The sequence below is a fragment of the Carassius carassius genome, chromosome 6, assembly GCF_963082965.1.
Source record: "Carassius carassius chromosome 6, fCarCar2.1, whole genome shotgun sequence".
NCBI classification, from domain to species: Eukaryota; Metazoa; Chordata; class Actinopteri; order Cypriniformes; family Cyprinidae; genus Carassius; species Carassius carassius.
In genome coordinates, this window is record NC_081760.1 from 563,524 (window position 1) to 576,795 (window position 13,272).

The 13,272-nt window shown below is 35.5% G+C and overlaps 1 protein-coding gene across 4 annotated transcripts; it reads left to right on the top strand.

Annotated features, from left to right (window-relative positions):
• The first annotated feature begins 216 nt into the window (after nt 1-216).
• Nucleotides 217-3,974, top strand: gpank1 (G patch domain and ankyrin repeats 1). Of its 4 annotated transcripts, none has more exons than XM_059551798.1 (5): nt 217-321; nt 1,261-1,508; nt 2,446-2,708; nt 3,096-3,211; nt 3,297-3,974. In XM_059551798.1, the coding sequence occupies exons 2-5, from the start codon at nt 1,322-1,324 to the stop codon at nt 3,745-3,747; spliced, it is 1,017 nt and encodes a 338-aa protein (XP_059407781.1). In that variant the 5' UTR covers nt 217-321; nt 1,261-1,321; the 3' UTR covers nt 3,748-3,974. The 4 variants fall into 4 exon arrangements, with proteins under 4 accessions (XP_059407781.1, XP_059407784.1, XP_059407782.1 ...); XM_059551801.1 differs by having other exon boundaries at nt 2,449-2,708; XM_059551799.1 differs by having other exon boundaries at nt 223-321; nt 1,308-1,508.
• The last annotated feature ends 9,298 nt before the right edge of the window (nt 3,975-13,272 follow it).

Sequence of the window (13,272 nt, forward strand, 5' to 3'; positions counted from 1 at the left end):
GTATATTCGCAAGACTTAATGATAGCTCTAACATGAATCTGTTTTATTAACTAACCTAACATTCACGTTCAAAGATATTTTAATGTTTTCAAAAATTTCACTTGGTCTCACCAAGTTTAATACAAAATACTTTATTATTGTATTATTATTATTATAAAATAGCTCATCAGGGGCCGTGGTTGTCTCGTGTTGTTAGCGCTGTTGGCCGCTGGGTGGCAGCAGTAGATCATACGCGCCTATCGACATCCGAAGAAGAAGACGGCGTTTACGTCTGTTTTTATTTGGTCCTTTGCGTCTTTTTTCCTGGATCCACTCTCGCAGGTATCGCTCTTAAATTCAATACAATAAAATAATTGAAACGTCTCATATTATGTTCCTTTTAGACTGATCTGATGTAATTACACATATTTTATAAGGCTGTTTTTATCTATTGTACATCCCTTGTGGTTTGTGAGATGCTAAAGCTAACGCTGTTTACTAATCAGATTTTTATATTATTTTTTAGAACAGTTTAGGTTTTTACACAACTGCTGTAAAAAATTTTGTAATGCAAAGTATCCTCTGCTCATCAAGGCTGCGTTTATTTGAAAAGAAAACAGTAATATTGTGAATATTTTTACTATTTCAAACAGCTGTTTTCTGTGTGAGTCTCTGTTAAAGTGTAATTTATTTCTGTGATCAAAGCTGAATTTTAAGCACCTTTACTCCAGCCTTTAGTGTCATAAATTATATTTTTTTCTTTCTGAATGATTTTATTCAGCAAGGGTGTGTAAAATTGATACAAATTGATAACATAGATATACACTGTTTTTTTTACTTTATTCATCAAAGAATCCTGAAAAAAGTATCACAGCTTCCAAAAAATTTTTTTGAAGCAGCAAAACATAGTAAATCATCATATTATTCTGATTTCTGACTGGAGTAATGATACTGAAAATACAGCTGCACAACACAGAAATAAATTACACTCTAACAGAGATTCACACAGAAAACAGCTGTTTGAAATAGTAAAAATATTTCACAATATTACAGATTTAGCTGTATATGTCAGATCAAATAAATGCTGGCTTTATGATTAGAAGAGACTTCTTTCAGAAACATTACTGACCCCAAACTCTTTATCAGCACATGTGACTGACTTGCAGAATAAATTAGATGACCAATGTTTAAGACTATTTTAAGCGGTTAATGCACCCAGGCCCGGGAAATGAGATCTGTCAGTATTCTAAAGCTTGTGTTTGTTCCTTCTCTTGGTTTTAGTTTGATGGTCATGCTCTAGCATCTCTCAGAGATCTCTTCTTTAGCAGAGATTGAGTTCAAGATGAACAACCCAGTCTACTTCACCAGAGCCAAAGAAGAGGAGAAGCGCTGGACAGAGACAACGAGAGAAGACCGACAGACTATTACTGGACAAGAGGCCAGAGACTTTTACCAAAGCCTGCTTCGAGAGAGCCATGGAGAAAAGACCAAAGAAGGAGAAGCAGCCAGACGAGCCAGACGAGGAGCAGGTAGAGATAAAGACAGGGAAACAAAATAAGTAAATAAATGATCCAAACAATCCAAAAAAAAAACCATTTATATATTTAAATTAAGATTCTACCAAATCATAAAAAACATAAAATGTAACCATAATATTTTAAAATATATATATGTTAGTATCTATGCTACTGTGCCACTGCAAGTCATTAAGGAATTCTTTATAATATTCATTAAAAAAATGAAGTTAATAAATTAAATGATACAAACTGTTCTCAGTGTTTAAAGAATGAAAATTTTGATGAAATTGTTTAGGTCCAAATAAATGTCAGATATTAATATGATAATTTTTAATGATGAAATGTTATATTATATAAACATATACAAACATTTTTAGAACAAACAACAGCCAACAAAATAAATAAAATAAACAATAAAAAAAAAAATCAGGAATAAAATGTAACAAATCATGCAAATTATATATGACCATTAGATGTGTGTTATATTTGATATATATTGAAAATGACTTAAGAAAAGCCACAAAGCCCAAAAAAGTTTCCAGATTAATGAAATACAATCTTAAACCGAGGCATTGCTCTTGTCACTTCATTAAAACCTTCAGAACATCTCAAATGAAATCAAACCTGTCTGAGTTCTGAAACACAAAATCAGATATTTTTAAGAAAGTTGTACAATGGAAGATAAAAAGAAAGCAGAAATGGATTTGTTACGATGCTTAATGAAATAATTTCTGGATGCTTTTTCTGTTTGAGATTTGGCTACAGATGTATTTGTTTAAATTATGTTCCACAAATAAATTGCATTGAATTGCACGCATTTACACTGTTAAATAGAGTCAGCTCAACTTTCATTAACAATCTCTTGAGTAAAGGACAATAGTGTTTAGTTATCTTAGTATTTGCATTCTTTCAGAGTTTAGTTTATAATACCGTTCTCTCTTGACACGAGGAGCCAAACGGAGAAGAAGAAGAGAAGGCAGTGGTGCTGAAGCGGTCAGCAGCTCGGAGCGAGACGGACACAGACTCCTGCGATGTGCTCAGGATGGAGACACTCAGGGCCTGGAGGAGATCCTGCGGCGAGGATGCGATGTTAACTTCCGTGATGATTTCTTCTGGACGGCTGTTATGTGTGCGAGTAAAGCAGGACAGACGGAGGCCGTTGGTTTGCTCCTGCGTCACGGAGCTGCTTGGGTGGGAGTGGTGGACAGACAGGTGTGTAACTCACAGATTCTCACACGGGCTGCTGGTTTGTCAGTAGAGCTCGGTGATTGAGTTCAAGTCTTGTGCTGTTGGTCATGAAGTCTAACTGAAGTAACTCACCTCCACTATGCGGACTGAACTTACTCCCTTTGCTCCAAAACCACTGCGCTTGTGTGCATTATTACTGACAAGAAAAATAACACTTCTGTCCAGGGTTTTTTTATTTTTTTTTAAGGCATTAAAAACAGAACATCTTTACACAGAAATAATAAGGCCAACTGATACGCCTCCTGGAAAGCGGAAAGCACACAGTCCTGTCGATACACTGTTCCTGTATTAGGATGTGTTTCCCGATTTGTCATTTCCTTTCTTTTGTATCTCCATCCTGTTCTCTCTCAGGGCAGAGATGCTCGGGATCTGGCCCTGCAGGCGGGTCACCAGGATGTAGTGAGAGAACTGGAGCAGTTTGTGATCTCGGATGCACCAAACACACCTACTACAAACCCTGCCGAGAGGTTAGTGGACACTCGGTGTCCAGATGTCTATTGTAATTTGAACAGATCTGAGAATGACGATGTGTGTGTGTGTGTGTTTCCACAGTGCTGCTTCTCAGTGGTGTGATGTGTGTGCGGTGTGTTACACAGACAGCACTGAAACACACTCTAGGTCCACGCTGCATCAGTTCAGTAAGCTCCGCCCCCCGGCCACGCCCCAGTACTGCCTGCCCTCCTCCAGCACCAGCTATAAAATGATGCTCCGCCTGGGCTGGAACCCCGCCTCTGGCCTGGGCCCCGCCCACTCGGGCCGCAAGAACCCAGTCAGCACGATCCTGAAGAGAGATCAGGCGGGCCTGGGGTACGGAGAGACCCCGCAGCCCAAAGTCACACACTTCCAGCCCAGAGATCCTCAGGCTGTGCAACACATCCATAAAGAGAAGAGACTGAGACAGGAGAAAAGAGCGACACTCAGCGCTAAAGAACTCAAGAGGAAAGAAGAGCGAGACCAGAGATGGGAAAGAGACTACCGAGCTTCCTTTAACTACGACTTCTGATCCGATGAACTTCAGAGGCTTTTCATTTGTCAGTACAATTCATTTGAAAGAAACAAATTACATTCAGTCATTAAAGACTGCTTAAAGACATTTTATATAGAAGACGAAACAACTATTAACAGGAACTGGATGAAACATTATTTAACAAAAAAAAGCTGTCAGTGGGTTGTGAGTGTATATAATTAGTTTAGACAATATGATTAAACCTTTTTTTTGTCATTTGATGTCATCAGTCTCAATTTGACATGCATTTTGGATATATATTGAATATATGTGACCCCTGGACCACAAAACGTAAATCTTAAGTGTCATTGGTTTTTTTCTAAAACACTATCTGAATAGATAATCTTAACATTGATGTATGGTTTGTTAGGACAGGATGATGTTTGGCCGAGATACAACTGTTTAAAAATCTGCAATCTGAGAATAAAAAAAAAAGTATTGAGAAAATTGACTTAAAGTTCCTAAAGACTTAAAAATTAAGTTTTGATATTTTTAAAGTAAGAAATGTACAAAATATATTCATGGAACATGATCTTTATTTAATGTCATAATGTTTTTTAACATAAAATATTTTTTTTTTAACCTAACTTGGCTTTAACTTGTCAATGGCAAATGATCATGATAAGCAGAATAATGCAAACTTACCCCCCCCCCCCAAATTTCTAACCTTCAGGAGTTTCTGTTTGAGTAAACCGTAAAAAACACCCAACTGTTGCTTGCATCATTCCTAAAATTCATGCAAGTTCTTTCATTCTTAGATGAAACAAAAGCAAAACTTTGACTTTAAATTAGCTAGACCGAAACTTTAAGTTCTCGTTTATAAAGATGTATGTTTGATGCTGGCTGCTAGAATAGGCCTGAAAAAAAAGAAAAGTACAGGTGCTTGAAAGATGAAAGATAAGACTAAAACGAAAGCAGATCTAAGCTGTGAGAGTTGATCTGTTCTGGGTAAGAGTTCAGAGGATCTCATGAACGGAAGTGAAGAGCATAAAGTCTAATGTGAACAAACTGAAACGTCTGAATCTGGTTTCGATTAACATCCTCCAATAGAGACCTAAACTGATTTCATTTTTCAAACCACATCATCAAGCGATCAGCAATCTTGAGAGACTTGTTGTTATGCAGATGCATTTTAGTTTCTCTTCACTCTCAAGTAGTCTATATTTAAAAACATTACTGCAAACGAAGTTTAGCTTTTGTTGGATTTTTTTATATTGTGTATTTTACATCTGCATTTTAATAAATACACAAAAAACAATATCTTCTGAAGTTTAATAATCATTACATGAAGTTCTCTCAGTGTTTGTTTGATGGCTTTGTATCAAATGTTTTTCACAGGAGCTGTAGCCTCTTCTGACTTCTGTTGCGTTCCTAGAAATCCATTTATTCAGGAATCTTAAATGCCCTGAAAGATACAGGAGTAATATCTGTATATTAGTAACATAAAAAAATTAAAAAAAAGTAACATCTCTCGTGACTTAATCCAAATGAAAGCATGTTAGACACATTATGATTTTATAGAAATAAAAATGCATTAAAGTTTTTCAATCGTGAGTCCAATTAAGAAAACAGCCCTTTGTTAGAGAATGTTTGGAAAAAAAAGGGATTCTAAAATGTTACTTGCCGAACAAAAAAATCCCAAAATTGATCCCAGACACTCGCAGCAACATGAAAAACAATCACAGCATCCAGAACACAGAGGCTCACACAATTCAGAACAATCACAGCATCCAGAGAAATCACATCCAGGACAATCAGCGCATCCGGGACATTGACAGGCATGGAAACAAACACAGCAATCGTAACCACACAGACAAGGACCCACATCCGTGCGCGTTCGCTCCGCTTTATTCTGATCTTTCCTCAGTTTGACCTGTTCTTCGACTGTAGGATTGCATTCCTCCATAGCTTAATGTAAAGTAAGTTTAAGTAATGGGTTTGAATCACGGCACTGGTTTGTGAATGTTTTCAAATCCTAAACCCGTTTTCACCTTGACTGTAGTCACAAACTTCTCTAAGCACTTCCTCTCGCGGGAATCCCCTCTGTTAGACTAAACGAGTTCACCTCGAGAAGTACAGTTTTGACTGAGTGAGCGAGTCTGACTCGTGTGCTAGTGATGATGTTACACAAGACATGATCAGTGGCGGATTTGCCACCCCAGACGAAGTCCTTGCCACACCTGTTGCCACCCCGCGGAAAACATTACACTGTTCATTTTTACGAACATTTCTCAAATCTCCCAGCGGACGTGAATGCTTCCTTACGCAGCACGCACAAGCGTGCAGCAGCAGCTGCTGCTACACTTTTCATTGGTTAAGCTGACACGCAGCTTTGTGCGCTCAACATTTCTCAAATCTCCCAGCGGACGTGAATGCATCCTTACGCAGCACGCACAAGCGACTTTTCATTGGTTAAGCTGACACGCAGCTTTGTGCGCTCAACATTTCTTCACTTTGTGCCGTGAACTTCTAAATGCGCACTTGTGCAGCGCAGCACACTGTGACCCCATTTTGCATTGAGCACATCATTCTGCACCCGCGATGCGCATAAGCGCTTTGTGCGCTCTGTTTTGAAGCGTTTCATATTATCATGGTTTTGCGCACTGAAAGATTATTAAAAGCCTATATTTTTTATACCTAGCCTACACAATACATTTAAAATAAGCATGATTTAATTGTAGTGTAGTGTAGGCTATATAAATATACTATATACTAATAGTAATTTGTTTTTATTAACATGTTTAGATTTTATAAAGTTACTGTGCAGATTTTTTCAAGAATTCTTTTTTGCTGCTCATTTATACACTCACTCACTAAGTTTAATATAAATACATAATACATTTATGTAATATTTAAAGGTGTTAACTGTAATCTTAAAATGCAAAATGATAACTTACAAAGGATTAAATTCATCACAATTATGTAAGTGTATGGATATTTGCCACGGGGCGAGGGCTTCAATAACCTCTCTCTTTTTTGACCATACATGTGTTTGCATCCCTGATAGTAGATGTGACTGTAGAGATGTACTGAAGTACTGAAGAAAACTTCGTGTAGACATACAATTTATTAGCACTTAACATAACACGTCTAGACGTCTTTAAGCAATTTTCCTTGTGTTGTCAAATAGGCTAGACCTCAATATACTCAGATTTTGTCGTAATGTATTACTTTAGTATTACTTTAGTATTTGTATTATTAGTAACGGTGTACTCATGGTAAATAATAACAAGCAAATTGTTCTATTTTTGCTGTATACTTAATACATATATAATTGTGTACATTTTGGAAAATAAACAACTTTAATTTAATCTGTATACATTTTGTGGAAAATAATTTATTTTTAGTATAATTGAACACTTTGTATATTGCCACCCCTTTGCCACCCCTGTTTTAAAAGTCTAGCTCCGCCACTGGACATGATACTGAATATTCGAAATTTAAAGTTTAAGTTTCTATTTCTCATAAAGCTCTATGGAATGCCAAACATACCAAAAGCGCTTATTCCGTCAGCGTCTGAACTGAAGCTTGTCAAAGTGACACTAGCAAATCACATCGCTTTTCCCGCCATCCATGGATGTGATTGGCTAACAACTGAACTAGGTTATTTACTTAGGCAATCTGATTGGCTGACGCCTGCATTTGAACAATTTTGGCAAGCAACGCCAGTGATGTGATGCCAAAGACCAGAAATTCAGTTTGGCAATGCTTGATGTCGCCCATTCAAAGTAATTAACCTATTGGTGAGCCCCGCCCCCGTAGTTACCGTTGCTTATTCGGACAATCAAACACAGTTGCTAACTGTCTTACAATGACTGCTGTCAGTGTGAGAACCTTGTCCCAAGATGTTTTTGATATATTTTGGATACAGAAGGACCACCGTTCAAGTGGGACTTAAATATGCCATAGGGATATATAAAAGATTTAAATATGGTGGGTAACAAGATTAATTTGAAGGTGAGGGTTTACAGATCACAATACAAGTGAAAGAAGCCCCCTTTAAAGGCCGTGTTGCAGGGTAATTTTTTTTACGAATTTGTGCAATTTGCTTGATGGTAATAAACATTTAAACTGTTATCCATTGTATTTTATGTTGTTGGGTATCACAAAACGGAATATAATACAAAAAAGTAGGTACTATCTTACAGCGGTCTCCTTTCCCCCATAATGCATTGCATCACGTCACGTTGGGGAGAGAATTTACCAAAGCCCGCCTTGATAGCATTGAGAGCGACTAGAGAGAGACGAGTAGTAGACGAGAGTATTCAGATAAATAGATAAATACATAGATATATATAGATAGATAGACAGACAGATAGATAGATATCGACCAACAGCGACCCAAACGCACTCACTTCCCTACAGCACAAGCTTTTCAGCGCAGTTTCCATGGGACAGCACCGCCCACACAAGCACCTGCCAAACACAGCGACACACACACGGCTACGTTTGCAACAACATTTTCACCGGAGGAAGAGATAAACGCTTAGAAACGTCCATATAGCTAGCATGATGCCTTCTATTTCTGGATGACAAAGACAACGTTTACCAGTTCTACGACACTATGACAAAGGTTACCGGTACTTATCTGAACTAACGTCATGATCACTGCCACTAGATATAAAGAAAACGTTGATTTTTTTCACTCGGTGCTACTCAATTACAGTAAAATAAATAAATAAATACATATATATATATATATATATATATATATATATATATATATATATATATGTGTGTGTGTGTGTGTGTTGTTATTGTGCACTGCTGCTCGTAGACTAGCTCCAGTGCTCATTGCTGCGATGCTAAATGATAGCAACTCACCAGGACACTTCACCAACTCTCCACTCATTTTCATCGGACCATGCAGTTTAATTACTGCGGTCAAGCCAGCCGCACTTTGAAAATACACGGTCAAGCCAGCCGCACTTTTTTTTCCTCTTGCGCGTGTAATCATGCACCTACGGTACGGGTGCTGAGAGCAGTCAAAATGCATGAAAAGAAGCTGTCGTACACAGGTTTCCTTTTATTCTTTTGATTATTTTAAATAATTTGAAAATTTTCGTTTTTAAATACTTAATTTTTGTATATAAACGTTTGTATTGTACAATAATTATTATAAATCATTTATTAATGATTATAAATGATAAGATTAATGATTTTCATTCATTGTTTTCTTATTTAATGTTTAAGTGTGTGTGTGTGTGTGTGTGTGTATATGTATATGTGTGTGTGTGTGTTTGTGTTTAACAAAATAAAATTCATCCTAGCAATTGCACTGTCCCAGTTTCCTACATACATAAGTGTTCCTTTATATGTTAGCTAATCCTTTCAAATCATATGTATTCAGAGTGACCCTGACTTTCACTGTATTCATTTTCAAGGCATTTTAACGTATAGTTTTGGGAAAAAAAATAAAAGCAGAATCACCCAAAACATCAAACTCAGTTGTTGTACTTGTACTTTTTCACAATTCCAACATTCATAAAAAGGGTTCCTTTATAGGTTAGCTCATTCTATCAAGTTATATGTATTCAGAGTGCCACTGACAATCACTGTATTCATTTTTAAGGTATTTTACTCTATGGTTTTTGAGAAATTTAAAAGCAAAATCACCCAAAACATTGAACTCAATTGTTGCACTTGCACTTTTTTCCATTTTCCAACATTCTTAAAAAGGTTTCCTTTATAGGTTTGCTCATGCTTCCAAGTCATATGTATTCAGAGTGACACTGACTATCACTGTATTCATTTTCAAGGCATTTTACTGTTTAGGTCGTGAGAAAATAAAAAGCAAACTCACCCGAAAAATCTAACTCAATTGTTGCACTTGCACTTTTTCCCATTTTCCAACATTCATAAAAAGGGTTTCTTTATAGGTTTGCTCATTCTTTTGAGTCATATGTATTTGGCGTGACCCTGATTATCACTGTATTAATTTTCAAGGCATTTTACTGTATAGTTTTCGAAAAACTAAAAGCAAACTCACCCGAAACATCAAACTCAATTGTTGCACTTGCACTCTTTCCCATTTTCCAACATTCATAAAAAACGTTTCTTTATAGTTTTGCTCATTTTTTGAGTCATATGTATTCGGAGTGACCCTGACTACCACTGTATTAATTTTCAAGGCATTTTACTGTATAGTTGTTGAGAAAACAAAAAGCAAACTCACCCAAAAAAAAACCTCAATTGTTGCACTTGCACTCTTTCCCAATTTCCAACATTCATAAAAAGGGTTCCTTTATAGGTTTGCTCATTCTTTTGAGTCATATGTATTCAGAGTGACCCTGACTATCACTGTATTAATTGTCAAGGCATTTTACTTTATAGTTTTTGAGAAAATGAAAAGCAAATTCACCCCAAATTTCAAATCATATGTATCCAGAGTGACCCAGACTATCACTGTCTTCATTTACAAGTCAGTTTTGGAGAAAATTTAATGCAAATTCTCTTCAAGCATCTGAGTGCGTAAGCACTTTTACATCACGTCCCATTTTCACTCATAAAAATCTTTCATTTATAGTTTTGCTCATTCTTTTTTCAAGTCTTTTTACTGTATGGTTTTGTAGTAAATTACTGGCAAATTCACCCTTTATACACCATGTCCCATTTTCAAACACTCATAAAAGTCTTTCTTTATAGGTTTGCTTGTTCTGTCAGTTGATTACTGTTCACAGTCACCCTGACTATTAATGTATTAATTTTCACATATTTTTACTGTATAATTTTGGAGAAAATTAAATGCAAATTCACCCAGAATCTAAGTGAATAAGCACTTTTACATCATGTCCAATTTTCGAACCCTCATAAAAATCTTTCATTTACAGGTTTGCTTGTTCTTTTGATTGATTCCTGTTTACAGTAACCCTGACTATTACTTTATTATCATTATTATTATTTAACATTTACATTTAGTCATTTTGCAGATGCTTTTATCCAAAGTGACTTACAATTGTGGGATACATAAGGTGATTCATCTTAGAGGCAAACAGACACAGTAAGTGCTTGTAATACCAAGTTTTAGACATTGTTCAAATAAGTACAAGCTAGAAAAAGAAGGAATAAATAGAGTTGTTGTTGTTGTTGTTTTTACGATGAAGCCAAGTAGTTTTGAAAGAGATGAGTTTTCAGCTGTCACTTGAAAATTCCTGATAGGGGTGGGAAGATCGTTTTTTCTTTTTTTTCTCTTCTTTTTCTTCTTTTTTTTGATTGTATGGTTTGGAATTAGATTTATGGCAAAATCACAAAAACTAAGTGCATTCTACCAGTTGCACCATTACCCATTTTCAAACACCCATAAAAATATTTTCTTTGTAACTTTGCTCGTTCTTTCTATTGATTACTGTTAATGGTGATCCTGACTATTACTGTGGTCATTTTCAAATATTTTTACTGTAAAGTTTGTGAGACAATTTGTGGCAAATTCCCCCCAAGTATCTATGTGCACCTTTTCATTATTACATCACGTCTCATTTTCAAACACTCATAAAATTCTTTCCTTTATAGGTTTGCTCATTTTTTATTGATTCCTGTTTACAGTGACCCTGTCATTTTACTTTACAGTTTCGAGAAAACGCAAACTCACTTCAAAAATGTTTTTATAGAGTGTATTTTTGCACCCATATCCCATTTTCCAACGTAAAATTTCAGTTTCTGAAGGAATTATTGTGCAAATATAACATGCTTATAACCACATGAATCTGACTCTTATTTCATAAATAGTATTGGTCAAAATTGCTAGGAAATACCGTTCTGACGTCATACACTCAATCTCTTCTTACATTTTAATTATTAGTGTCACATTTAATTAAGTTAAAATCTTAATTTAAACCGTAGGAAATTATCAGGTTAGTTTTTTAAAAAAAAAAAACATTTTTTTTCACTCAATTCACTCACTTTCACTTTTAATTAACTCTTTGATCAGTCCTTATTTGTGTCCATGGATTATAATTTTTAGTTACATTTCTTATGTCTTTGATTTTATTGCCCTGAGATTGATGTATTTGTTAATGGTGATTATGCTTGAAAAGCTATTATTTGTTTTGCTGTGTTTGTTTACCATAATCATAAGTCTGTTGAATAGGTTTGCTTAGCTGCAATTTCTTGTTTCCTTACCTGTAACTGATCAATTTCAATTGTATTAAAACGGATTTTAGAATAATCAATCTCAATTAAAATCCAGATACTGTACAACAAGATTACACATGGTAAGATGGTTGACAACACAAAGTAAAAATAAGTAAAATAGTATCAGTGCCCTTGATTGAAAATGATCAAACTTTTATTTTGACTTTACTAAACTTTATTATATCGTATTCTATGTACTTTTAAAAAAATTATGCATTTTATATAAATACATGCTATTTATATATATTATACATTTATTTTATTTGTGTATTTTTAGTTTTTTTTTTGTTTTTTTTGCCTTGTTTCAGAAAACAAATTTGTGCATCTTAAGGAATAATAGCACTTTGGGCATACTATTGTATATATCATCAGACTGCACAACAGTGCCTAATGTGGCTTCAACACCTGTGAACAATTATTGACTGTCTTCTGCACACTGACGCATACACCTTAAATCATCTTCTCATATTAGGCTTTTGTTTCATTGCATAAAAATTACATATTTGCATTTGTATCTGTGAAATGCCATAACACAGGTTACATAATTCCTATAACATCTTATTTCTGTATTTCAGTCTTAATAAAACTCTTGTTCCATTAGGTTGTATTGCAGTCGATCAGTCATTATCCTACTGTTATTTCAAGGTGTCATCGAGCATTGAAAGGTGTCTAATAAATTATATTATTATCGTTATCATTAAATTATCATAGGAGTAAGCGGCAGCAGAGGCTGTGGAAGAATGACACCAGGGAGTTCTGCAGAGGCATGAGGACTATAATTTTTTATAAGCTTTTTGTACAATAAAAACAACAAATAAAAATAAAGGAAAGGAAACCTCAACAGTTTTTCCCATCAAAACGTGAACACGACTGTTTTCTACAATTCACACTGAAACAATAATAAACTAATATTAATAATAGCAAATAATGTTTGTTATATAATACTTACTGTGACGAGTGGGACAGGGCCGAAAGCCGTGGGAACAGATCGAGGCCGGTGTAGTGATTGGGAAATGAGTGAAACCTGCTCCACTAACCGGTCTCGAGATCGGAAGGATACAAAAGAGGAGCGATGACCGTGAAGGACGAGAGAGGACCAGGCCTGGGCTTTATTTTGTGTTTGGTTTTTGTTTGTGCATGGCAGTCGTCTGTGAGGGGCTGTCGTGCTGTTTTGTGTTTATTTCATTATTAAAGCTTAATTTGAATGTCCGCCGGTTCCCGCCTCCTTCTTCCCGGGATTGTGAAGTTTTAGTGTTACACTTGCTATGTGTATCTGATCTCGAAAGATAAGGTATATGTTTCAAATTAGGGCATTTAACAGGATACAAGAGCTAAATTAGTTTAGCCAGGTCTTATTTTAAATCTCATCAAATAGAACTTTCCTGACTTCTT